Raw genomic sequence first — 26,239 nt, 5'->3', positions numbered from 1 at the left:
AGCACAAAAAAAGAAACTGTCCAGATGACCTGACTGAAAAATTTTGGATTGTGTACCTGGATTATTGAGCATGGACTTTGTTGCTAAAACTGTCATTTATTCTTGTGGGTATAACTTCCTATAAAATTCAGTTTTATGTTAGTTTTGGTCAAAGTTTGAAAGAGTCGCTGCAGAGGGACCAAAGAGCCACATGTGGCTCCAGAGCCGCAGGTTGCAGACCCCTGGTTTAGTGTAACAGGATCACCAATGAACAGCAGATTCGGCATTCTCACGACCAAAGACAACCTAACGTAAATATCCAGCAGTGTCAAAAATTATCTAGGAAAGTCATGCAGTGTAGCGTGTACAGATGTTCTATTTACCTGTCATGAGTGTGTCCGTATTTCTCTTTTCCCTCCTCTTCCTCTTCTGTTTAGCATCTGAATGTAGTACTGTGAACCTCAACAGTAACCCTTAATATCCTTTTACAAATGGACTGATATCTCTGTAATGTCTTTAAGACATGTAAAATTTTCCTGCAACAAAAAGTATTAGTCCAGCTTCATTTAAATCAGGGGTGTCCAAAGTGTGGCACGAGGGCCATTTGTGGCCCTTGTGTGGCTCATAACTGCAGTTTAGCGATGCTATACTTTTGGCCCGTAAGCTTAAGAAATTGATGTAGACCTTTTGCAAATTTATTAATGATTTTTTTATATATATAATTTTTAGGTTTAACAGCAAAACGGATTAAAAAACATCTCAAAATGAGCAATATTAAGTTTAATACAATGTTTTGGCAATACATCAATAACATCAAATAAATTAAATAAAGAAATAAAACATTATCATTTCTGAAGCTTTTAATGTTTTGAATCTACAATAATTTAGAACACCACCTCCACCAAAATTAGTAAATTTTGTCCTTTCTCCAAAATATTTTTTATGTAGTTAAAAAAAACAAAAACGCTAAAAATATGTACGCTTTTTATTTATTTATTTCACTTTTTTGTGGCTCGCGACTCCTTTCACCTTCATGGTTTTGGCCCACATATGAAAATGTTTGGACAGCCATGATTTAAATCATGCATCGTACAGTGTGACGTGAGTTCCTGTCAAGGCTTTAGATGACCAAACTTGCACTGGATCACATGCACTGTTTATGGCAGTCAAAAATCACTTAGTGTGAGCCAGGCTTAAGCAATCGTTTTATGTTAATATAATTTTTATACAAAAAAAAATAATAATTTATGTAATGATTTTGATTATTCAAATTTCCAATCAGGAGTTGATTAATGACTACCTAATAAGTGTACAACAAAAAAACAACAAAGTTTCATGAGACTATTTCATACAGACAGCGTTTCGGTAAACTTTGTTTTTCTCTCAGGGCAGAAGTTTGAATAAGAACTCTGAATTGTTTGAAAAGTCGGTCATTCGTCAAAAAAGTTAAGGAAACAGTTTTGTGTTTTAGATCAAGAGGTTTGCAATTAGAAAATGTATAAAAGAAGCTAAAATATAAACTTAAAAGAAAGGAAAATAACCATCAAAATGACTTTAAATGACCTCAACACGATATGACATGTAGGATAAATATTATATTCTATAAAAGTATCATTAGGAGCAGAGACATGTATATGAAGGGCTTTACTGTAGAGAGTTTGTTCCTTTTTGGTGTCTGTGAGAGAGACAGAGTGGAAAGAAGACCTTTCAAGTAGTGTTGGCATAAATTCTCCAGCTGCTCGGCTCCTTTCTGAGGAGCTGAGGTGTTTATCTCCAGAAAATGAACAGCTTTGCCCAGAAGACCACAGATGCTTCTGTGCATTCTTTGAGGTTGCGTGCATGTTAGTGTGCATGCATGTGTGTGTGGGTTGCAGCTGTCTGTCCAACTTCGTCTGTGTTATAAAGTGCTTTTGTAGTAGTTTTTGCCTCTAGATAATCAAATCAGCATTTGAGAGTTGAAAGGAACTTCATAACTTTTTATTAATTAGTTTGAAATGTGTAAACAACGTGCAAATCTTAGCAGCGGATGACTGCGAGCTCCAGATGTTTTTGTGGTGAGGTGTGCGTGTTTGCGCACATCCAGCGTAAGCGAAGTGTAAGAAGTTGAAGCTTGTTGAAGAAGAGTGTTTGCCACAACCGTGTGCGTTACTGTATCTGTTGTACTGTACGGCGGCTGGCAGGCCTCCAGCTACCACAGCCCCAGCCGTGTGCAGGGAGGGTGGCACGCGTTGGCACGGCGCCCGACTGTAGGCAGGCCCATTATCTCTCATTAGCAAAAAGAAAAAAAAAGAGGCTCATTATACAAAAAACACTTTAACCAAGAAAGAGCATTTATCTGCTGCCTGACCTTGAGAGAGTTCCCATTGCTTTTCACGCAGCTACGTGCACGCGTACACACGCATCACATGTGCCACAAATCAAAATGCTCCACTGTTGTGGATGAAAACTGAGTTTGCCCTTGTTTTGGAGTGTGTAGGGTACATTTAGAAGTCTTTGCAGAAGAAAGAGGTTTAGATCTTAAAACCTTACTTCTCTGTTTAGGTTCAGATGAACGTTTCTCTAAAACCCTTAAGGAACCATATGGACTCGAAACAAAACAAAAACACAAAGATGATTATTTATGAGTCAAACATGTTTCATTGTTATGATCTCCTCAGGGAAGACTCCTGATAAATGTACTTTAAAGGCTCAGATTCATAAATTCAAATTTTTTTCTGCCAAGTCCTGATTTTTTTGAACATCTGAATCGCCTATTTGTTTTAGGTTTGCTGGTGTGGCAGAAAGTTAACACTCCTTGCTAACTAATTGAAAAAAAAGGCTGTAAAAGAGACACTTAAAATTAGTTCACCCTTTTTTATTCTCGATTTAAAAAAAAAATTGTTTCCAAATTAATTTTTTTTTCTAAAAATCTATTTCCTTGTATTCTCCTGTGTATCAAAGCTGAGGGAGGTTTGATCCAATGTGTCGTGTATAAAATTCATCATAGTTAAAAACTGTTAATGTGTCTACCCATCCTGATGCATGGCTGGCCCTCAGCTACACATTCGCTCGCTCACGTTCTCCCAGCAGATGTTGAACAGCACTGCTAATGGAAAGTCAATGGGGAGGAACGATGTTAGCAAACAACAATGCATTGTTCCCTCTAATGCATTGGCCCTCACACACACGCTCTCACGCACACGCACAGACTGGTCACCATTAGTTCTGCTCTATGATCATTGCTCATTTGGTTGATTCTCTGGTTGACCATGTTTCCTCTGTGTTGAACTAATAGGTGTTTATGATAATTGAAAACACTTTAGCACCCTTAAAGTCCTGGTTAGTTGAATGCAGCAGTCTCTCTGTTAAGAATAGGATTCATATTTTATGTTTGACCTGTGTAACGTATAGCTAGATGTAGTCATGTGTATTATTGTATGGGTAAAAGTATAAAACCATTCAAAATGCAGCAAAATAGCAGTTTAGTCAGTGAAAGAAAGGCTAACTGTAACGTTTGATTCATAAACCAGGGACGAATGGACAGAGGCCATCCAGATGGTGGCCGACAAGCTGCAGAGACAGGAAGAGGAAAGGATCCAGTGCAGCCCCACCTCCAACATCGACAACATGGTCGAAGAGGAAATGGACATCTCTGCTACGCATCACAAACGAAAGGTAACGCATGAGCAGAAACCTACGAAAACACTGAATAAAAGGTTGGAACAATCTATCAAATATAAGTAAAAATAGAATGCAATGAGTTGCAAATCGCATGAACCCACATTGTATTCACAATGGAACATAGTAAACATATCAGATGATAAAACTAAGAAATTGTACTATTGTTTTTTAAAAGGTAATTTTTGAATAGAATAGAATAGAATAGAATAGAATAGAATAGAATAGAATAGAATAGAATAGAATAGAATAGACTTTATTGTCATTGCACTTGAGTATAACAAAATTTGGGATTGCTTTCCAGAGCAAAAGTAAAAACATTGTAATATAAAACAAAGTAAAACAATTATATATATGTATATATATATATATATATATATATACATATATATATATATACAGTAGAACCTCACTACTTCACATTTCGTTTATCTCAAATTCGCTCTATTGCTGTTTTTCAAAATAAGATTGGACATGACACACAGTTGACTGATGGATGAGCTGCACGATTGGCATGGAATTTTTATTTAAAACAAATTATTTTAAAATATTTAGCACCTGCTGCAGCTTTGCGCAGCCCATACTGCAGAATAAACTTCCTGCTGCAGCTGATCAGCTGTTCTCCGTGTAGATCGGAGAAGTGGGCGTGGCCAAGAACGCTTGCAGGTGGCTGAGAGCAGCAGAGGCAGAGAGTGGGAAATCATGACACTCTGTGCTCTTTTAGAGTGTTTATATATAAAGACAAAAATAAACTACTACTTACTACTTGTACTATTTCTACTTTGTGGCTTTTCACTTATCGCAGGGCTTCAGGGTACGGATCCCCCACAGTAAATGAGGGACTACTGTATATATATATATATATATATATATATATATATATATATATATATAAATATATATATATATATATTTTGATTTACATTTTCATAACGTCTCAACTTTTTCAGATCTCAAGTTGTACTTTTTGAAATATCTACCATGATTTTTGACTTGACCTTGGTGCCGAAATATCAACACACCTATAAAAGTCATACTTTAGCAGCCATTTAGTTTGCAGAATGAATAAGATGGTTTCATGTTCACTTCTTACAGACAATGAACGACTTCGACTACCTGAAGCTGCTGGGAAAGGGAACATTTGGTAAAGTGATTCTTGTCCGGGAAAAAGCCAACGGGAAATATTACGCCATGAAAATCCTTAAAAAAGAAGTCATCATCGCCAAGGTTTGTCTGGCATGGAGCTTCAACTACATCGAAAAAAAAGGCTGTTTATTTTTCAAAACATTTTCAGTTTTGAGTAAAGTTTTTAATATCTGTATGTGTATACAGTTATTAGTTTTTGTTGTACTCTTAAGCTGCTATTATATTTGATCAAAATTAATGTTTTATTGAACAGGATGAAGTGGCTCACACACTCACAGAGAGCAGAGTACTGAAAAACACCAGACATCCCTTTCTCACTGTAAGTACCTCATACACACACACACACACACACACACACACACACACACACACACAGTAAATTGATCCTCTACATACCTTAGTGTCTTATGTTAGGGTTATAAACTATTGAACCTTACTGATCACATTACTTAAATTCTGTGTACACATATTAGCTGCTTTTTATTTCTGTCTTTTATCTTGCGCACACACATACACACACACACACACGCATATATGCACGCTTACACTTCACCCTGTCAAGGGAGCAATTATGGTTCATAACTGAGTTCACTCCTGTCACACCTGCAGCCACAAAGAGACTTTCACCAACTGTTCTTTTGTTCAGCAGCCTTCTCCCTCACGAGCGCACATCCAACGCGCACACTTGTGCAGCGCTGACTTTGAACGATCAAATTCAGACGAAACAGTCTGAAGCTAAGAATGATGTTTTTATTGTGCCTGCTGTTTCAGCTCCAACAGGACTGGACTTACATGTGTGCGCAAACAGCATTTGCTCACTTCAGTGTGCGCTATACAGGGAGCATAAAGAGAACAGCCACAGGATAAATGGGCAAAATTATAAAAAATAATAATTAAGTCGCCAGCATTATTAAAAAAAATGAACATGACCTGCCACAGAGCATGAAAAGGTTTCAAATAAACATCTTCCCAATTTGTTAGCACCCACAGTTTGTTTTGTGAAATACGCTTAGCTACTACTATGCCAAATTTTAGCTCATTGCTAGGCCTGTCACAATAACAAATTTTGCTGGGCGATTAATTGTCTCAAATTATTGCGATAAATGATAATATTGTCTGAAATTTGACAATAATTAGTAATTATTGTCAAATTTAAGAAGAAATGTTGGTTAATTTGTTTAGAGAGTAGTTCCTTTTTTTTACCACTGGATGGCAGTATAAGACTGTTCGAACTGAAGGATGGATAGTGAGGGAGCGAGCAGCATGTCTCTTTAAGAAAAATGGGAGAGAGGCCCCTTGACGTGACATGGGCTGTCTCTTGTTCTCAAAATGGCGGACGCTCGGTTTGGTTTGAGCTCTTTAGCATAGCATTTTTCACATATAGCTTTTAATTTAAAAAAAAATCAGTAAACAAGTTCTCAGCTTCTTTTTGCGGAGAAAAACAACTTTTTAGACGAAGGCACAGGTTTCAACTGTGAATTTTGGAGCTTGGACAAGACGGAGGTTTTTTCCCCGAGGTCGGCCTGTTGGCTTAGCTCGTAGCTTAGCTTCTCAGCTTAGCTGCTTTTAACGATCCAAAAACGTGATTTTGGACGGTTAAAATGGATTTTAAAGAGAAAGGGAGGGGTCAGTGAAGAGCACCGGAGTTGAGCTTTTTGTCATCCAGTGTCTTCAGTAGAAAGAGAAAGATGAAGAAACGATAAAGCTGATAAATGAAAATGAGGTTGATAATTTTTATTAATCATGTGATTAATTGATTTATTGTTTATTGCGACAGGCCTAGTCATTACCTGTGAGTTTGACAGTTATTTTATATTATTATTAATTTATTATTTATTTTATTTATATTATTTTATATCTGACCAAGCTATTGGTGTGTTTGCTAAAGTTTATTAGTTGTGACGGTCATCACGAAGCAAGTTGTTGCCAAAAGTTAATCAGTTCAGCGTGTTTTTTCCCAGTACAGGTGTTGGTCATAAAATTAGAATATCATGAAAAAGTCCCAGAGTCTGGAGGAAGAGAGGGGAGGCACAGAATCCACATTGCTTGAGGTCCAGTGTCAAGTTTCCACAGTCAGTGATGGTTTGGGGTGCCGTGTCATCTGAGATACTGAATTTGGGGTTTTCATTAGTTGTCAGTTATAATCGTAAAAATTAAAAGAAATAAACATTTGAATAAACAAATTTGCCCACGCCCCAGCCCCGACAACATCAAAAATTGTGGGTGGGGTAGGTGAAACACCCACACTTGCCCCCACCCTCATTCGCCCCACTCTGGGCCCATGAGCAAGGCCCTTAACCCCCACCATGTGCTCCCTAAACAGGTCTCTCTTGAAAATGAGTTCTCGTGGCTCAATGAGACTAACCTGGATAAATAAAGGCTAAATGAAAAAAATATATATATATCAGTCGGTGTGTAATGAATGAATATAATATACAAGTTTCACTTTTTGAATGGAATTACTGAAATAAATCAACTTTTTTTCATGATATTCTAATTTTATGACCAGCTTCTGTAATTACATTCTGAGAGTTTCACTAAAATCCATTCTTTACTTCTTGAGATATTTTGCTAACAGGCAGGCAAACGAACACACAGACACAGACAATTATATATTTGCCAAATACTGGTGCCAGGTGATAACATCCACAGCTGATATTTAGCTTAGCCCCCTGCTCAACAGATTGTATTTTAAATCTCACAGGAACACAGCTGAAAGTTTAAAGTGTCCAATATTTGACGGGATCATTTGGTCCACTTTGCGCTCTTCAGATTTAATTTTCATAAACAGTGACAGTCACAATAAAAGCAGGTATGTACACTGGATCTAGAACTGGATGGAGCTCTTTACCCAGTAGAGAAGTTGTTTAAACTGTACACATTCTTCATTTTTGTTTCAGTCCCTGAAGTACTCATTCCAGACTAAAGACCGGCTCTGTTTCGTCATGGAGTACGTGAACGGGGGAGAGGTGAGACACCCACATACCCTTTGATGATGCTTTTGCTGTTTGTGGTTACCCATGTGTGTTATTGCTTTAAACAGCCAGTTGAACCACATCTCCACTGCAGTAACTGACAGCAATTAGAGCTGCTCTTGTTCTCCTGTCAAGCTGAAGCTGCGTCCAAACTAACGGCACAAACATTTTAACGTTTTTAATCAACGTTTTTCTAGATTTTTCTGGTGTTCGTTTTCATTAAATAGTCGTTCAGTTTTCAAACATTTGCGTGTCCACAAGTGTTTTGAGTGATCACTTTCCAGTTAAAGAAAGCTGACACGATTTCAAGAAATGTTCGGAAACGTTGTAAAATCCAAATAAAATTTACTCCTATAGTTGCATACGCATGTACAGAAAATTGTATGTATTCTCACATATCAACTTTATTTTGATTAAATTTAAAGTACATTTAAAAGCTATAGCAGCAGCATACTAAGAGTGATTGGGGGAAATGTTAGTGAGCACGGAGAAGATTCTAGATTAAATAAGTAAAACATCTCAAAGTTTTTATATTTGATTGCAGGTGAGGGTGGGGTATGGGTTTAAAGGGATCGTCTTCCAAATACAGATTCACCAAAACGGAGCATTGTATCCTTTCTGCCCCACCTTCATCTATTCAGCAAAGCAAACAGAATCAGTTACTGTACTTTTCATCCCATAAGTCGTCATTTTTTGCATAATTTACATGCCCTGCTACTTATACATCAAAGCAATGAATTTATGGATTTTTTTCCATATTTATAAACCAATTTTTGGCTGAGATGTGACCGTTTTCATTCATTCTGACTGAAAATATTGAACACTACCATTTTCAGCCGCTAGATGGCACTCCAGTAGTATGGCATGCTGTGGTGTCATGTAATACGTAAAAGTGGCCATTAATAACACATTCGGCTTGCCATAGGCTGCCACCTTTGTCCAGCTTGCTTGGAGCAACCGTCAAATCAGTTTAATTTTGCTGCTCCACCCCCACAAAATGCAGCTAATTTGACCATTGAAATGCATTTATTAAGTAAAAGTTCAACTGAGACACACCTTTGTGATAAAGTCGAGCAATCAAATAATTGTTTTAGGTGCTTATCTTGTTAAATTTTGAAGAAATACACAGCGACATGTCCCTCTGCTCACTCCCGCTTCCGCGAATAGGCTTTTGAAATGCAGCTGATATGACCATCAAAGTGCATTTATTAAGGAAAAGTTAGACTGAGACACACCTTTACTATCATTTTGAGCCAACAAATAATTGTTTTTAAGTGTTAATCTTGTTAAAATCTTGTTAAAGTCCTCCCGTGCACGCTCCTACAGCCGCCATTTGGCGGCCAATCTATTTTTGGCACAACACCAGCCCACATTTCCAGGTTGTCAGCGGTGACACATAATAGATGTGACTTTTACAGCGAAGCGACTTATTTATGGATTTTTCCTCTTTATTAGACATATGTGGACTGATGTGACTTATAAGGCGTTGCGACGTGTACAGCGGAAAATACAGAATTGTTGGCATCAAGTTCAGCAGGTGTCAGCAATTTACGCTCTTTTTGCATCAGAACATGACAGAGTGCAGTTGTGCCACAGCACAAAGTAAATATGTCCATACACCACAAGCACATCAGCTACAAAAAGACTGAGAGAAAGATGCTTTCTCACAGTAAGCTCCAGGTTTAAACAAACAAATACAAAAAAAACCTCCTTAAAACTGCCTGAACAACATCTGACTGTATCAGGAAAGAATCACGTTCTGGGCTTCACTGATCCTCTGAATCCTTTTAGTTTCATTTTATACATTTGAATTTCTTCTGTATGGACACCCCACACCCCTTATGGCACCAGAATGGGGGAGATATATTACTTTTAACTGTATTTGTTACTTCTTGATCTCTAGATGTAAAGATATATCTGTTTAAAGGTCCTTTAGTGAGAACATTTTGCGTTCTGAATCTAAAACATCAATAATTTACCCCCCTTTTTTTAAAACAATATATTTGTAAACGCATCTATGTCTGATATTCATCACTGGATGAAAAATTAATACAGTTTTCGACACGTCTGCCCTCTTTTTCTGAAGGCAACAGTTCATAACATCCTCACTTGCTTCTTCAGAGATGTAAATAACACAAGCTCCCAGAAGTCGGTGAATGTTTGACTCTAAATTCATGTTGCAAACAATGCTGATCTTTGAGACTCATAGAGTTTTACTTTTATTTATTTATTTATTTTTGCCCTGACTGTAATTTATATAAATACGGGAGGGTTTTCCTCTACATGCATTTCTCATTTAAACATGAGCAAACTGCACCAGCACAGAGAGACGATGCGTGGTTGACAGCCAAGTTTGAGGCGCAAAGCTCCCTTTGCGAGGGTTTTGTGAATTAGACGCGTGCACAAACTTTGAAACTGCTACTGCAAAAGATTGGTCTGAGTTGTTGCAAGCACTATAATGTGCAAAAATATTGCTTATAAAAAAAATGACAAAGATCTTAGTTCTTTTAACATCTGCAAAGAGTGCTATGGTTGTTTTTACAGGACAATATGTTATAGTTGAAAATGAATCTTCATTAACTGTATAGTAAATTAATGCAGCAATACTTGGAGAAGTAGCTGAAGTTCAACTGTTGGATTCCTTTCTAACCGTTAATTTGCCAACCAATTGGCCTCTCTCTTCGCTTCTTTTCTCTTCCATTTCTCTCCTGCTTGTGTCTATTTATGAAAACACCTATGGGGGCAAATATAGCCAGAATGACAGTCAGAGATGAAATGAATTTGGATTCCCTCACTTTTCCATTTCTCAAATTTTTAATCGGGCCGTTTTTGCAATCTTGTTTCATTCCCTTAGTGTAGCTGTCACCTGCTCCCCTCCCAGATAGTTATGTAGTTCAGCCAGTGCCAGGGCCGGGCAAACACACACAGAGAAAGCACCAGCAAACGCACATAAAACACACACACAGGAAATTTTTACCTCAGCGGACAAATTGTGACCACACATACCACAAAAACACACACGTACACAAGCCATTACAAACCTGCCACAGTCACAGCTGCCAGTACACTGATGAAGGCCCACCTGTCGTGTTACCTCTACACACACACGTACACACACACACACACACACACACACAGAGACATGGGCATCCTGAGAGCTAGGTGGTCCCTGAGCCTCACTCCAGTGTCCATATGCAAACCTCCCTGAACAATTAATGGGAAGATGTGTGCCCCTTGGCCTCGTGGGTAATTTGTACAACTCAACTGGTTTAGCACAGCAGGCTGGTGTCATTTTGGCGCCACATGTGTTGCTGTGCAGCAGACCTGACAACTGACAGCGAGGGAGAAAATACGAAGGAAGAGACGGGATCGGGAGGTGGGGCATTAAAAAGCGAGACAGGCTGAATTAGCATCTTGGTAAAAAACAGAGAAGGTTGGATGTAAGAAGGTAACAGATGAAGATGGAGGCTCAAGGGCAAGGCCAGTTAGGCCACTAATGAGTGCTGCATCGGAGGCAGTTTGGTGAGGGTGGTGGTGTTGGCTGCAGCAACGCTCGGCCCGTCTTTAACTAGACCGGTGTATTGATTAAACCCCATCGCCAAGATCCTCGCCTGCACCATGCCAATGCAGCCCAGAGGGTAACAGGGAAGAAGTATGTGTGGGGTAAGGAAGGGGCTGCTAGATGAGGCGCCAGCTGCCGGGCGCCTCCACCCGTCCTTCTGCAAGTGCCAACACCCCCCCCCCCCCCCACCCCCCAACTCTCACTGATGCAGCCCGTCTACACACACACACCGCACTCACACTCCCCTCCGCTATCTATCATCTCAATATGGTGCGGGCAGCCAGTTTGTGTTGTGCTAATTTCCTCCAATAAATCAGTAATTATTGCTGTGCCGTCCCTGCTGTCTCCCCCCTTTTCCTCCCCTCCCCCCCTCTCTTGTTCTCCCGCCTTTTTCCTGCAGCTGTTTTTCCATTTGTCCAGAGAGCGAGTGTTCTCGGAGGAGCGCACGCGCTTCTACGGCGCCGAGATCGTCTCAGCTCTCGACTACCTGCATTCAGCCAAGATTGTGTACCGGGACCTGAAGGTAAACAGAACCGGGGGCAGAAGGCAGGAGGGGGGGTTGCACGGAGGAGACTGATCAGACACATCTTTTTTGCGTCGTCGGCTTTCTTTCTTTATTTATTTTGTCATCCTGTTGGAGACAAGTAGCTCAGAAATTGGTGTAATTAAAAAGTGGTGCAGGAGTGAGCCCAAACAGACACAAAGCAGTGAAGAATTGCAAGAGGTGGAAGCAGGTGGGGGGAGGAGGGGGTGGTGCTGATGCCACAGAGGTAGAGGTAGATGGCTCTGTCTGAGTGCCTGCCTGGCAGCCTTGGCCTCAGCCCTACAAACAGCAGCCAAGAAAACAGGAGAACAAGCAGCCACAGTGAGAAAAACACTTCAGCCATTAAAATTAAAAGGTTGAGCAGCTACAAAACACGCCTGAAGTTTATTTCCCTCGTTTGCTCAGAGTTGTGTGTCAGTGTGTCTGCAACAACAACAACATCTCTGTGTTAATCTGTCCACCTCTGCTCTGAGAGGAAACCTTGGCTCCACTGTCCACAAAATGATCTTGATCGGTTTAACAAAGCATTCACTGTAAGCACTGTGATGATTTCCAGTCACCGAGTCGTGTTTGTTTGTTTTCCGTCCAGTTGGAGAACCTGATGCTGGATAAAGACGGCCACATAAAGATCACTGATTTCGGACTCTGCAAAGAGGGCATCACTGATGCTGCTACTATGAAGACCTTCTGTGGGACGCCAGAGTACCTCGCACCTGAGGTAAAACATCCTCATTTTTAATAAAACAATTATCAGTTTGACTGTTTTTTATTCTCTAATGTATTTGGCCTATTCCATCTTTTATTTCCACTCTCTCTATTTTTTTTAACTTTGTTCAATATTCCCTTTTTACCCATCGATAAATACAAGGTTTTGCACAATTAGGATGAAGTTTGAACCCTAATTTTTGCTTTAATATTAACCCACTAAGTATCCAGTGTGACCAAATGGTGATAAATTTATGGGGGACCTCAATGACGCATCATGCACTTTTCCAAAATGCTTTATTTAGCTGATGAATGAGATAAATGTCAGTGACTGACTGTTGTGATCTATAAACTGAGCAGATTGACTGAGGCCTTGAACAACACAAAAGCATCTGTGGCATCCACAGGCGGTTTATCCATTAGGCAGTTTCTGCGCCGTTCGGGGCTCCACCAAGACGGCCCCTGTAAACTGTGGGAACCGTGACGCCCGCTGCACAGCGCCTGTTTATCTAACAGCAGCCCTGGCTGATCAGTTTAACCACCAGGATTATTACTGATCTTTGATAAACGGCTGTAGGCTGGGTGCAAACACACAACACACAAGCTCAGGACGCATTCATCAATAAGCAGTGGTTTCTCTCACAGACCCTCACCACCTCTATGCGTTTCATTAGGACACTTGAATAGTAGGATTTGTACGTGCACAATTTTATTTTTGGATTTCACAAGCAAATAATTTCCATAATATCAGGGTGAAGAGTAAATATGCAGCTTACGAGTGTGAATGAGAGTGTTGGTTGAATTGAAAAAGGGCACAGCACAGTGTTCACACACACACACATTTTCCCAGAATCTTTTTTTTATTATTATTTGCCGTCCAGTCGTCAGCGCTGCCTCACCAGGAGGCCAGAGGATCGACTGGCGGCGACGACGCAGGACTGTAGGTGTTGGAAGCCGAGCGATGGAGATGTGGATTCGAAGACAGGAGGAGAAAAGCAGAGTATATATATCCCACTCAAAAAAGTATGGAAGACAATTTGGCGCAACATTTTGTGCCTTTTTATTTTTTTAAGTCTTCCTTTGCATGCCAAAAGCTGATTGGAGACTGTTGGTTATTTTTCACAGGATGTGCGTCTGCGTTGCGTTTATTTGTGTGCGCTGTGTGTGTTATTGCTGTAGAAAGTGCGGGCTAAAGCGAGGCAGATGGCGGCAGATGGGCGAGGTTGGAGGAAGGTGCTCGGGAAAAAAAAAAAAACCTGGAAATCTACACCGCCGCCACTCGCCCGCCCGCACGCACGCTCCGCTCGCCCGCGTGTAAAAATAACACAGTTTGCTCAGAGCCAAGTTACAGAGATGCAAAGTAGCTGGGATTAAAAAAGGAGAAAGTGGGGGAGGGGGGGTTGAAGACAGAAAGATGAGAAAGGAGAGAAAATATTTCAGGGTTACAGGAGTGAAATTCAGATAGTTCCTGTGTTTGCCGTCAGTAAAGACGGTAGATTAGAAGTGAAGAAAGTGAACTCACACTCTGATGCATCACAACAAGCAAAGTAAATCATGTAACGTGTTAAACTGAGGTGTTGTTGCTTTTTCAAGAATGGTCAAAAAAAAATGGTGTGAGATTAATGAACAATAAGCAAAGGGACGGAACGGGATCGTAGAAAACACATGGGGAGTGTTTTCTCTGTTTTTTGTTCCATATTTTTCGTATTTGACACGTATCTTTGTGGCTTATCAGAGAGTGTTAAAAGGGGGTGTATGTTGGTCTTTTTCCATTTATTTGTGTGTTTTTATTTCGTTTTGCGTGCTGTATATGTCGGGCATTGACCTTTTCACTGTAAATGTTTTACAAACATAGCAGCACAGTCAGCTGTTAGTGGAACATTTCAAAATGTTAGCAGATTGTCAGGATAAACCCGTTTCCAAATTATGACACTGTGGAGATGCGAGGTCTGTGTCTGACATCAGCAATATGGGATTGTATGGCCACAGTATATGAGGTGTGTGTGTGTGCGTGTGTGTGTGTTCCCTGCTGGTTAGCTGGGCTGGTACAGCCACAGGCTATGTGTGCTTGTCCCATCCCACGTTGTCCTGCCCCGGCTGCCAAAGCCCCCGTCCTGCGAGCAGCAGGAAGTGCAGCTAGCTGCCACATGGCTGCCCAAACTGGGACCAGGATGGGTCGAGACCCATCTCCATCATTGCTGCTTTCAACCTCCTCCCTGCACCTCTCCTGCCGGTGATCTACACAGCCTCTGCCTCGTCCTATTTATTTGTCAGCACATTTTGCTAATTTCTACACACAGAACCGCACAAACTGTACACACAAACACACTCCAGTGCCTCCATGCCTTGAGGCTGTAGGGCAACATTCTGTCTCTGTGTGGATTAATCTGCTCCCTGCCTGCAGCCGAGCTGCCACCACCTTCTTTAGTCCTGGGTCAAACAAACACACACCCTCCCTTACACACAACCAACAGAGCTGGCTTATTTGTGTACATTTTGATCATTTTGTACATTTTCATCTTCTTTATGTTCACACACCGCTCACCATCATCAAAAACAACTTCTCAAATTTCCACAAACTGCTCTGTGTGTGCACTGCAACAACACTAAACATCTCCTAGTTTGCCTCACCCTCGAAACTTTATGAGTTTGATGAGGACGGATAAATATTCCATCTGCCGTGTGCGAGTGTGTGTCTGACAGTCTCCCAGCAGTCTAAGCCAGAGTTATCCCTGCAGCCGTACCAGTCAGTAGTATATCTGGAGCTGGCGGCACGCTTCATTCCCCCAGCTCTTCCCTGCAGCTGCCAACTGGGTGACCAGCTTAATTCTCGCACAAACATATTCACACATAAAATTGCACTTTTAACTTTCTTATTTACTCTTGAACACGTCAACTCGCACAAACTGATGATTCCTGCATCGTTAGCCAGATTAGTGTCATGTCTGTGAGCTCATTCGGGTAATGATCAGCTTTCTGTGGCTCTGAGCTGCTGGAGAAACTTGCAGACAGATTTGGGTGCTTCTTTTTCTTTTTGTAACTTTTAATATTAATTTGAGTTAAAGATTTTTAATCTGAATCTGATACTGGAACTGGAGAGAAACTTGAAAATAGAGAAATAATGTTTCTATTTGCAGCACAATCAATTTATAGCAATGATGAGAGAATTTCCTGTGAATGTTCAAGGTGCAGAATATCAGGTTAAAATCAAACCCACTAATGCCTTGAATGTTCCACAATTAACTCATAACATCAGATGTATGTGTGTATTTCCTTTTAAGATGTTACATTTGTAATGATTTCAAAATTTTTAAGTCACATAACTAAACAATTGTTTTTAATTTTCATGAATGCAATAGAAAAGTCAGTAAAGTGCAAAAGAGTCCAAACTTTTGGATGTTTTAAACCAGGGCCATTTAACTGGCAGCCCGCGGGCTGGAACTTCAATCCGGCCCACTTCATTAAAAAAAAAAGAAGGGGGTTCTGGGTTTGGGTTCTGTTTATTGCATTTTTGATTCAATGCAATAAAATAAACAAATTTAAAAGGTAACAGATCATTGTAAACTTTGGTTTATATACATAATGATTTTAATCGCTGGCCCCTGAGCTGTTGGTTTTCAGAAACTGTGGCTCCCTGAGCAGTTTTGTTGAATAGCCCTGTTTTAACATCCTGATACATGCTCAATAATCCAGGTAGAAAAATCCAAAAAAGTTCAATCTGGTCCTCTGAACATTCAAAAAACAAGAAAACAAAAAAAAAAAAACAAAGCTAAAAAAAAATGTAGAAACGTTTCGTCTCTCCGACGAGAGACTTCCTCAGTCTGAGGTGCTGTATTCAGCTCAGTCTCTTAAATAGCACCTTCTCAGAGTGGATCAACCAGTTTGCTGCTGACAACCAAAACCAGCTGCTCACATGGTCAAGGACCATCAGCCTAACAATGGATCATCAGCCCTGTTTTAAGCCTTTTTTCCATCCACCCATCCATATTCTTCTGCTTATCCGGGGTCGGGTCGCGGGTGTAGCAGCTTAAGTAGGGAGGCCCAGACTTCCCTCTCCCCAGCCACTTGGTCCAGCTCCTCCGGGGAATCCCGAGGCGTTCCCAGGCCAGCCGAGAAACATAGTCCCTCCAGCGTGTCCTGGGTCTTCCTCTGGGTCTCCTCCCAGTGGGACATGTCCGGAAAACCTCACCAGGGAGGCGTCCAGGAGGCATCCTAACCAGATGCACGAGCCACCTCAACTGGCTCCACTCAACGTGGAGAAGCAGCGACTCTACTCTGAGTCTCTCCCGGATGATCGAGCTTCTCACTCTATCTCTAAGGGGGAGCCCAGACAACCTGCGGAGAAAACTCATTTCGGCCGCTTGTATCCGAGATCTCGTACTTTCAGTCACAACCCAAACCTCATGACCATAGATGAGGGTAGGAACGTAGATCGATCTGTAAATTGAGAGCTTTGCATTTTGACTCAGCTCTCGCTTCACCACGACAGACCTGTACAGCACCCGCTTCACTGCAGACACTGCACCTATCCGCCTATCCATCTCACGTTCCATTTTTCCCTCATTCGTGAACAAGACCCCAAGATACTTGAACTCCTCCACTTGGGGCAGAACCTCCTCCTCCCTGACCCGGAGAGGGCACTCTACCCTTTTCCGGCTCAATACCATGGCCTGGGATTTAGAGGAACTGATCCTCATCCCGGTCGTGTCGCACTCGGCTGCGAACCGCTCCAGTGAAAGCTGTAGATCATGATCTGATGACGCCAATAGGACCACATCATCTGAAAAAAGCAGAGACGCAATCCTAAGGCCACCAAAATGGATCCCCTCAACACCTTGGCTGCTCCTAGAAATTCTGTCTATAAAAGTTATGAACAGAATCGGTGACAAAGGGCAACCTTGGCGGAGTCCAACTCTCACCGGGAACAAGCCCGACTTACTGCCGGCAATGCGGACCAGGTTCTGACGCCGGTCATACAGGGACCTAACAGTCCGTATCAAAGGGCCCGGTACCCCATACTCGCAGAGTATCCCCCACAGGGATCCCTGAGGGACGCGGTCGAACGCCTTCTCCAAGTCCACAAAGCACATGTAGACCGGTTGGGCAAACTCCCACGCACCCTCCAGGACCCTGCTGAGAGTGTAGAGCTGGTCCAGTGTTCCACGACCAGGATGAAAACCGCACTGCTCCTCCTGAATCCGAGGTTCAACTATCCGACTGATCCTACTCTCCAGAACCCCCGAATAGTCCTTACCAGGGAGTCTTAAGAGCGGGATTCCCCTCTAGTTGGAACACACTCTACGGTCCCCCTTTTTGAATAGGGGGACCACCACCCGGTCTGCCAATCCAGGGGAACTTTCCCCGATGTCCACGCAATATTGCAGAGTCGCATAAGCCAACACAACCCTACAACATCCAGAGCCTTAAGGAACTCCGGGCAAATTCATCCACCCCTGGGGACCTCCCACCGAGGAGCTTTTTAACCACCTCGGTGACCTCAGCACCAGAGATTGGAGGGCCCGACCCAGAGTCCCCAGGCTCCGCTTCTTCAGGGGAAGACGTGCCAGTGGGATTGAGGAGATCTTCAAAGTATTCTGCCCACTGACCCACGACATCCCGAGTCGAGGTCAGCAGCACACCACCCCTACTATAAACAGTGTTGGTGGTGTACCCCCCCCCCCCCCCCGGGCACGCTGGTGGGGGCCCACCACCGGCTTAAAGCCATGCGGAAGTCATTCTCCATGGCCTCTTCGAACTCCTCCCATGCCCGAGTTTTTGCCTCAGCGACCACCCGAGCCGCATGTCGCTTGGACTGCCGGTACCCATCAGCTGCTTCCAGGGTCCCACAGGCCAAAAAGGCCCGATAGGTCTCCTTCTTTAGCCTGACGGCATCCCTCACCGCCAGTGTCCACCACCGGGTTCGAGGGTTGCTGCCGCGACAGGCACCGACAACCTTGCGGCCGCAGCTCCGGTAAGCCGTCTCGACAACAGAGGCACGGAACATGGCCCACTCGGACTCAATGTCCCCCACCTCTCCTGGAACATGTTCGAAGTTCTCCCGGAGGTGGGAGTTAAAGCTGCGTCTCAAAGGAGACTCTGCCAGACATTCCCAGCAAACCCTCACAATACGCTTGGGCCTGCCAGGTCTGACCGGCATCCTCCCCCACCATCGGAGCCAACTCACCACCAGGTAGTGATCAGTGGACAGCTCCGCCCCTCTCTTCACCCGAGTATCTAAGACATGTGGCCGCAGATCAGATGAGACGACGACAAAGTCAATCATTGAACCACAGCCTAGGGTGTCCTGGTGCCAAGAGCACATATGGACACCCTTATGCTTGAACATGGTGTTTGTTATAGACAATCCATGATGAGCACAGAAGTCCAACAACAGAACACCACTCGGGTTCAGATCAGGGGGGCTGTTCCTCCCAACCACACCCCTCCAGGTCTCATTGTCATTGCCCACGTGAGCATTGAAGTCCACCCAGCAGAACAAGGGAGTCCCCAGGAGGTGCACTTTCCAGTACTCCAAAAAGGGTGGATAATCTGAACTGTCGTTTGGTGCATAAGCACAAACAACAGTCAAAACCCGTCCCCCCACACGTAGGCGGAGGGAGGCCACCCTCTCATTCACCGAGGTGAACCCCAACGCACAGGCACCAAGATGGGGGGCAATAAGTATGCCCACTCCTTCTCGGCGCCTCTCACCAGGGGCAACTCCAGAGTGGAAGAGTGTCCAACCCCTCTCAAGGAAACTGGTTCCAGAGCCAGAGCCATGCGTAGGGGTGAGTCCGACTATTTCTAGCCGGAACCTCTCAACCTCACACACCAGCTCAGGCTCCTTCCCCACCAGTGAGGTGACATTCCACGTCCCAATAGCCAGCTTCTGTAGCCGAGGATCAGACCTCCAGGGTCCCCGCCCTCGGCCAGCACCCATCCCACATTGCACCCGACCCCTTTGGCCTTTTCGAATAATTTCAAAACATGTCAAGTCAAATTTATTTATAAAGCATATTTAAAACAGCAGCTGTTATCAAAGTGCTTAACAATAAGATCAAGGCAATTAAAGAAAAATAATAATAACAAGATGCAATTAAAAGCATCAAAAGTAATAAAAACACAAAAACAATGAGAAACAATGAAATAGTAAATCAAATCACACTGTATCAAAGTTCATGCTCAATAATCCAGGTAAAAATCCAACAAAGTTCAGTCGGGTCATCTGGACGGTTTCTTTTATTGTTGTTGTTGAGACGTTTCATCTTGCATCCAAAAGACTTCATCAGTCCGAGGAGCCACAACAAACTCAGTCCCACAAGCAGCACTGTGGTCCCATTGTGGACCAACCAGTTCGCTGGTGATAAAATGGTTTCTATGGCCCACCCTTTCCCCTGTCAACTCCTCTGAGGCAGCCATAGCCCAAGTGGTTCAAAACATCAAAGTTCATGCTCAATAATCCAGGTAAAAAAAATCAAACAAAGTTCAGTCAGGTCACAGCTGCTTGTTCCAAAGTTTTGGGCCAATGAATGAAAAAGCCCGATCGAAGCAGCTGGTCTGATGAGCTCAGCGCCCAAGAAGAAACATACAGTTGAAGTAGGTCAGAGAGGTATGAGGGTGCAAGGCCATTAATGCACCTAAAGGTCAACAGGTGAATTTGAAAATCAATTCTGAGATGCACAGGGAGCCAGTGAAGGGAGGACGAAACTGGTGAAATGTGCTCCAACCTACGAGTTCCTGTTAATGCCATGTATAACAGAGGCAAATAAGAATAAAAGTTAAACTGAATGTTTAAATAAAAAAAACTCTCAAATATTATAAACATACTGTATTTTAAGAAGGTAATACTTCTATAAACTGCCTCTGTGTAGCATATTTTTGTTATTTAGCTTAAAAAAGCCAGATTTGGCAATACCTTTAGTTTTTGTTGTCAGTGACCTCCTTCACCTTTTGACATGACTAAACCTTTGAAAGGTATTGGAAAGGCTATGAACAATAAATATCCTACCTGTGGTAGATGGCTCTTTGATCAACGTCAGTTTGAAGAAACGGAGTGTAACGCTGGTCAGACTGATGAGCTAACGGCTAGCCTGAGCTGGCCCAAGACCAAAGTGGATTGCTGAGATCTTAAAACAGCTCCTGTCTCCAAGATTTCACAGTAGTCCACTGTTTTATAAATCTTTACATTTACTGTCAGTTTCATATTCTAGACTTATTTAGGTAGAAGTTTTGTGATTTTTCTTGATGGATGTGTCTCATTTTGCCCTGGATGTGCTACAGTTAGCCGCTGCTGCTGTTATAATAACCATAGATTCTACATAGTAAACCATGTCATGCAAAACTGGTGTTGCAGATAGAGATTTTATAAGCTTTGGACAAGTTACGGTAATACCGATAATTGTCCATTTAAAAGATCCGAACTGTTCCTTTCACTCATCAGTGCAGGATCGCAGCATGTGTATTCTATCCACCTTATCCCTGGGTGCTCTACTGTATAAATGATTATGGTACAACTTCCTGTCAGACAACAGAAGTAGCGGTAAGCATTGGCTAACTATGGTAGTGGAGTATGAACCACGGTTTATTCAAAAGAAATTTGCCTTCAGTTTAGCAGATAAAACACAATTTTTGTTTTGCTTACATTTATTTCACAACCATAAAGTTTACTAAAATAGTCTTGCGGAGTTCAGGTACCTGCTGTATTCGTGGTTACACGGACAACCAGACCAAACTAAATCAGTGGATACAACAACAGTGTTTTGAACATGGAACCAAAACGAAAAGAGTTCCTGTGAAAAGAGGTATAGTTTCCATCTCCTACCTACAGATGAGGAATTAAGAAGAATGTGGCTGAAAAATGTGAACTTGAAGAGACCACCCAAAACACTTTATGTGTGTTCATTTCACTTTGTTGATGAACGGCCAGAGGAGGAAAACCTGCATCCTACTTTGTGTCCGGGCTACAATAAACCACCGGAGAAGAGACGCCGGATCCTCATTAGGATTGAAAACAGTGAAGAGAACATCAGATAGGATTTCAAGTGTATGGAAGACACAGAATTATAGTATTTGTTCCTCTTCAGTATTACAATTTTCTCTGCAATTAACCCAAGCTTGGTGATGGAGGACTTTAAGGCTTTGGCCGGGCTCTTTGTCTGCCTTAAGGTAAATAAGATAGTGTCCAACCTCTTTTAACAAAATGCAACTGAATTATTACTGTGTAGATATAATACACCTCAGAGCTTTTCAGGTTGTTCATCACTTCACCGTTGGAAGCAACCAAGTCAATGAAGTAGTGAAATATGTTAGTATCTGCGGCTGCTTCTTCAGCTCGTCCTCCATCCCTCGTCCTCAGCAGGCAGTGGTATGATTACATTGTCCTGTGTGAGTTCTGACAGGTGGTGTTCCCACATGTTTAAATTAAATCCACAATGCTCGGAGAGACTACATTAGCTCGTACTGTTCGCACACAAACAAATGCTGGTTCTGGTCCACGCCGAAAGTTCACGCCCATAATTCCCGCAAGGCAGCATGGGGGCTAGGAATAAGGTGGATATGCAGTGAGATTTTGTTGTTTGTTTGTTTTGCGCAAACACAAACTTGTCCAGTTTGGATAAATGAATGTCTGTCCAACCCAGTCTCAGCTGTATTTATGTGTTTCTGACACCTGTTCTCACTCCGTCCTGGCAGCAGATCAGCGCTCGGTATACTGTCTGTTAAATCTCATCCTATTAGGACATACACCATGTAATTGTCTCAGGTAATTGAGGTTTGTCGTCTTCTAAACAGGTTTTTTTATTATTTATTTCTTGTGTGAGAACGCTTGTGAGTGTTAGCGTCCGTGTGTCTGACTGGCCCATTTAACAGTGAGTGAGATGTTATTATTATTGGCGTGATTTACAACATATGTTCTGGCTGCTCTCCAGCTCCGTCTGTCTGTCAGTCAGACACACACACACACACACGCACGCACGTACGTACACGTAGACTCATGTTAATAAGCCTATTATGGTAATGAGGGAGTCAACAGCACCTGAACTACATCCCTGGCTTCTACTCTTCCTACTCTTCTTCCTCTTTTCCCAGCAAACTGGCACTGGTGAAGATGAGAGAGAAGTAGCAACTTAGAAAGTGTATGATGGAGGATGAAGAAGGCGAGATAAAACAGGACGGAGGGGTTAGTGCATGGAGAGAAGGCAGGAAAGAGGGATAGGAAAACTGCCCAGATACAAGGCTTTGATATAGAAATGACTTACCTTTCCTCAACACACACACACAGGGCAGTGTGTGTGTGTGTGTGCTTCAATACCTGCGCTGCCCAGCTTGGAGGTTGGACTGGCCCTGACTCAGGTTGCGAGCTGCTCCTGCCTTTTCCATCCAGGAATATTCTTGTCTGTCCCTGCCAGGAGGGATCAGCGTGCCAGGGAGAACTGGCAGCTTCCACAGGGGGGCATCTGGTGGGCCACGCCAGCACACCGACTCCCTTACTGTATCAGAAACCAGAGATGACTGGCCATGATGTTTACCTCTGTGCTGTTAACACGTTAACCAGTGTTAGTTGTGTTCAGCAGTTTTCTGGAGCCCATAAATATCCATCTTTATACTGAATATTCTGGGCAGACATTAACGTTCAACAAGAGAAATGCAAAATAAAAAACACAAGTGACCCCTTTAACTCAATATTTTTGTCTGTCACCTTTTCTCAGGTCCTGGAGGACAACGATTATGGCCGGGCAGTGGACTGGTGGGGTTTGGGCGTTGTGACGTACGAGATGATGTGCGGACGTCTGCCGTTCTACAACCAGGACCACGAGAAACTGTTTGAGCTCATCCTCATGGAGGACATCAAGTTCCCGCGCACTCTGTCAGCGGACGCCAAGTCGCTGCTGTCCGGCCTGCTCATCAAAGACCCCAACAAAAGGTGTGTCCATGTTCGACACCATTATGGGTTTAAAAATATTCACACATTTACTCTCCAGCATAAATACAAACTGCAAAGTGTCAAAATGAACAATACCGTATTTTCCAGCGTATAAGTGGCTCCGGAGTATCAGTCGCATCAGTCAAAAAAAAAAGTATTGCGAAGACGAAAAAGACATAAATAAGTTGCATTTATTATGAGTCACTGCTGATCCGTCGCATTTATTATGCCTTTATTTAATGGTCCAAACAGCTTCATTTTGCCTGGGTGGCGTGGTGCCATCCATCCATCCATCCATCCATCCACGGAGCCGCTAGCTCTCCAGCGTTCCTCCGCCTGCACCAGCTGAGTGAAGTGAGCGCACATGGGAAGACTCGCTGTTGCAGTTCTTAGAAATTTAAAGCATCAGTTAAAAATTGCATTATCAATATGGAAAAAAGTATATAAGTCGCAGGACTGACAAATCTATGCCAAAAAAAGCTGCGACTTATACGCCAAAAAATATGGTACCTCCATCTACACAGGGAAAAAGTGTTTTATTGCTAGTGTTTGTTTATGCATTTCTTCAAAGACTGCCACTTTTATTAAACCAGATATGGTCTGGAGCTGACGAGATTATTATTTTTTTTACAAAAAAGTAAAACAGTGGATATACTGACACCCACTGGTTTGTGTATTGCAGAAACTTTCAGCGGAAATGTGTAAATATTTCAATAATTAAACATTTTTTAAAAATCTGTAAAAAAAAATATCAGCTTGATTAAATTGTATTAATCAGTCGACTTTCATTGAAACTTACGGGATAACCCTCCTGATTTGTGAAAAATGTCTATGTTTTGTTGATGCAGTGGATTTGTGTTGAAGGTGCTGGTAACCTGACGTGTTTCCTGATCTCAGTTTAGTTGTGCGTTTCTCTCTTCATCTCTCCACTCATCTAGACTTGGGGGAGGACCAGACGATGCTAAAGAGATAATGAGACACAGTTTCTTCTCCGGCATCGACTGGCAGGATGTTTACGATAAAAAGGTACGTCAGGACAAAACTGTACGTTTGTCACCGGGAGCTGCGGCGCGCTTTGAAACATACGACGGAGAAAACGACTCATCTACATAAAGCTTTTTAATTTCCTGTGGTAAAATTTGCACCAAAGTAACATTTGTGTGTTGTGATTATGCATCGACTTGTATTTATCCAGAAGGTGTCGTGCAACGCTTACAGTTTGGCACGAATCAGAGCAGGTCGGCAGCTGTGTCGAGCTCAGGGCGTATCCTAAGAATCTGTCGTTGTGTGTGTGTTTGCTCATAACACTATCGAGTGAGAGTCATGTCCTGTGTGGCAACACCTACGGCATTTTAGATGCCGAGCTTCTTTGTTAGGCTTTCCTTTCACAAGGCTTTGTATGTTTATTATCTGTCTGCTGCATAACAGCTTGGACAGCTGGGTCTGAGTTCAAAGGCAGCTAAACTGAAATGCTCGACTCTTTCGTTTGTGTGAGAACATCTGGAGTCGGGGATAACATGTGGACTGAGACCCAAAGAAGCTTTGTTGTGCAAAACAATGACGTTTCAGAACTTCTTCTCGAGTCCTCAGCCTGTCTGATCTGTCCCCACCTTTGTCCCAGCTCGTCCCTCCCTTCAAGCCTCAGGTCACATCAGAGACGGACACGAGGTACTTTGACGAGGAGTTCACAGCTCAGACCATCACAATCACTCCACCGGAGAAATGTGAGTCCCTTTGTCTCCTCATGTCTACACCCATAATTTCCTGAAGGAAGTTTGATGGAGATACTTTCTGACTGTAGTTTGTTTCTTTGTGTATTTACATTAAAAGAACTACAAGAATAAAACACAAAGTGTCTTTATTAGTCCTCCGGCCACAAGCAGTTCTTCGCAGACTTTAGAGATAAAACTACAGCTTTCGACGTGTTCAGCACTGAATTATGCATGAGGGAAGGTGAGGTGTTTGTTGGTTCTTCGGTGATGTTCCTTTTGTTCTGTAGGTCACACATCAATTTGCAGGAGATCGGCACGTCAGGTGCACGTTTGTTAATTGAACTGTGTTTGGTTTATTTCCACAGCTCAGGAACGGAACAGAATATTAATTACTACTTTGACACGAGTTGTTTTTAGTTTGTTTTCATCTCATGAACAGGAAACGTGCAGATCTGTTTAATGTTGAATCTATATTTTTCTTTTATTAGTTGATGAGGATGGGATGGACTGTTTGGACAACGAGAGACGACCGCACTTCCCGCAGTTCTCCTACTCCGCCAGCGGTCGAGAATGAACCGTCCACCCGGGTGATGTCATCACAGCTGGTCTCTGAGGTCATCAGCGTGGGACACGATGACACAGCTTTGGACCGACTCAGAGTGACCCAAACTTGAAGGCTTTTGCTCTTCTTCTCCATGTCTTCTCTTTTCACCTCTCCAGTTCGCTTATTTATTTATTTGTTTATCTTTTCGTGAACCCCTACAGAGACTAAAACCTTTGGGCGTAATTTCTGTCTGATTCTGCTCTGCGGTCCCGGGCGCTTCAAACTGTGACACGATCAGCTGCTTATTGACCCTTTAAGACAGGAGCTTCACCAGCGACCTGCTGTGCTTTGACACGTGTCTGTCTCGTCAAACTAAAAAAAAAGAAAAGAACAAACATCCTTGCCGAAGTTAGATGTTAGCAGAACCATTTATTTCAGCGTAGGTGTTTTTATAGTTTCTTCTGTATGATGCGGAAACAGCGTTTTAAGTCGTT

General features: G+C 42.6%; 1 protein-coding gene across 1 annotated transcript in view; it reads left to right on the top strand.

Annotated features, from left to right (window-relative positions):
• Positions 1-25,860, top strand: part of akt3a (v-akt murine thymoma viral oncogene homolog 3a) — a 27,118-nt gene extending 1,258 nt beyond the window's left edge. The window contains exons 2-11 of the mRNA XM_037685969.1: positions 3,489-3,633; positions 4,732-4,863; positions 5,036-5,101; positions 7,683-7,751; positions 11,720-11,842; positions 12,453-12,581; positions 23,275-23,489; positions 24,428-24,515; positions 25,111-25,213; positions 25,690-25,860. Coding sequence (XP_037541897.1) covers positions 3,489-3,633; positions 4,732-4,863; positions 5,036-5,101; positions 7,683-7,751; positions 11,720-11,842; positions 12,453-12,581; positions 23,275-23,489; positions 24,428-24,515; positions 25,111-25,213; positions 25,690-25,775 — 1,156 coding nt within the window. The 3' untranslated portion in view covers positions 25,776-25,860. The remainder of the gene's footprint in view (positions 1-3,488; positions 3,634-4,731; positions 4,864-5,035; positions 5,102-7,682; positions 7,752-11,719; positions 11,843-12,452; positions 12,582-23,274; positions 23,490-24,427; positions 24,516-25,110; positions 25,214-25,689) is intronic.
• Positions 25,861-26,239: the final 379 nt, after the last annotated feature.

Source organism: Nematolebias whitei, chromosome 1 (assembly GCF_014905685.2).
Source record: "Nematolebias whitei isolate Nwh7 chromosome 1, NemWhi1, whole genome shotgun sequence".
Lineage (NCBI taxonomy): Eukaryota > Metazoa > Chordata > Actinopteri > Cyprinodontiformes > Rivulidae > Nematolebias > Nematolebias whitei.
This window is presented reverse-complemented; position numbering and strand designations above follow the sequence as displayed.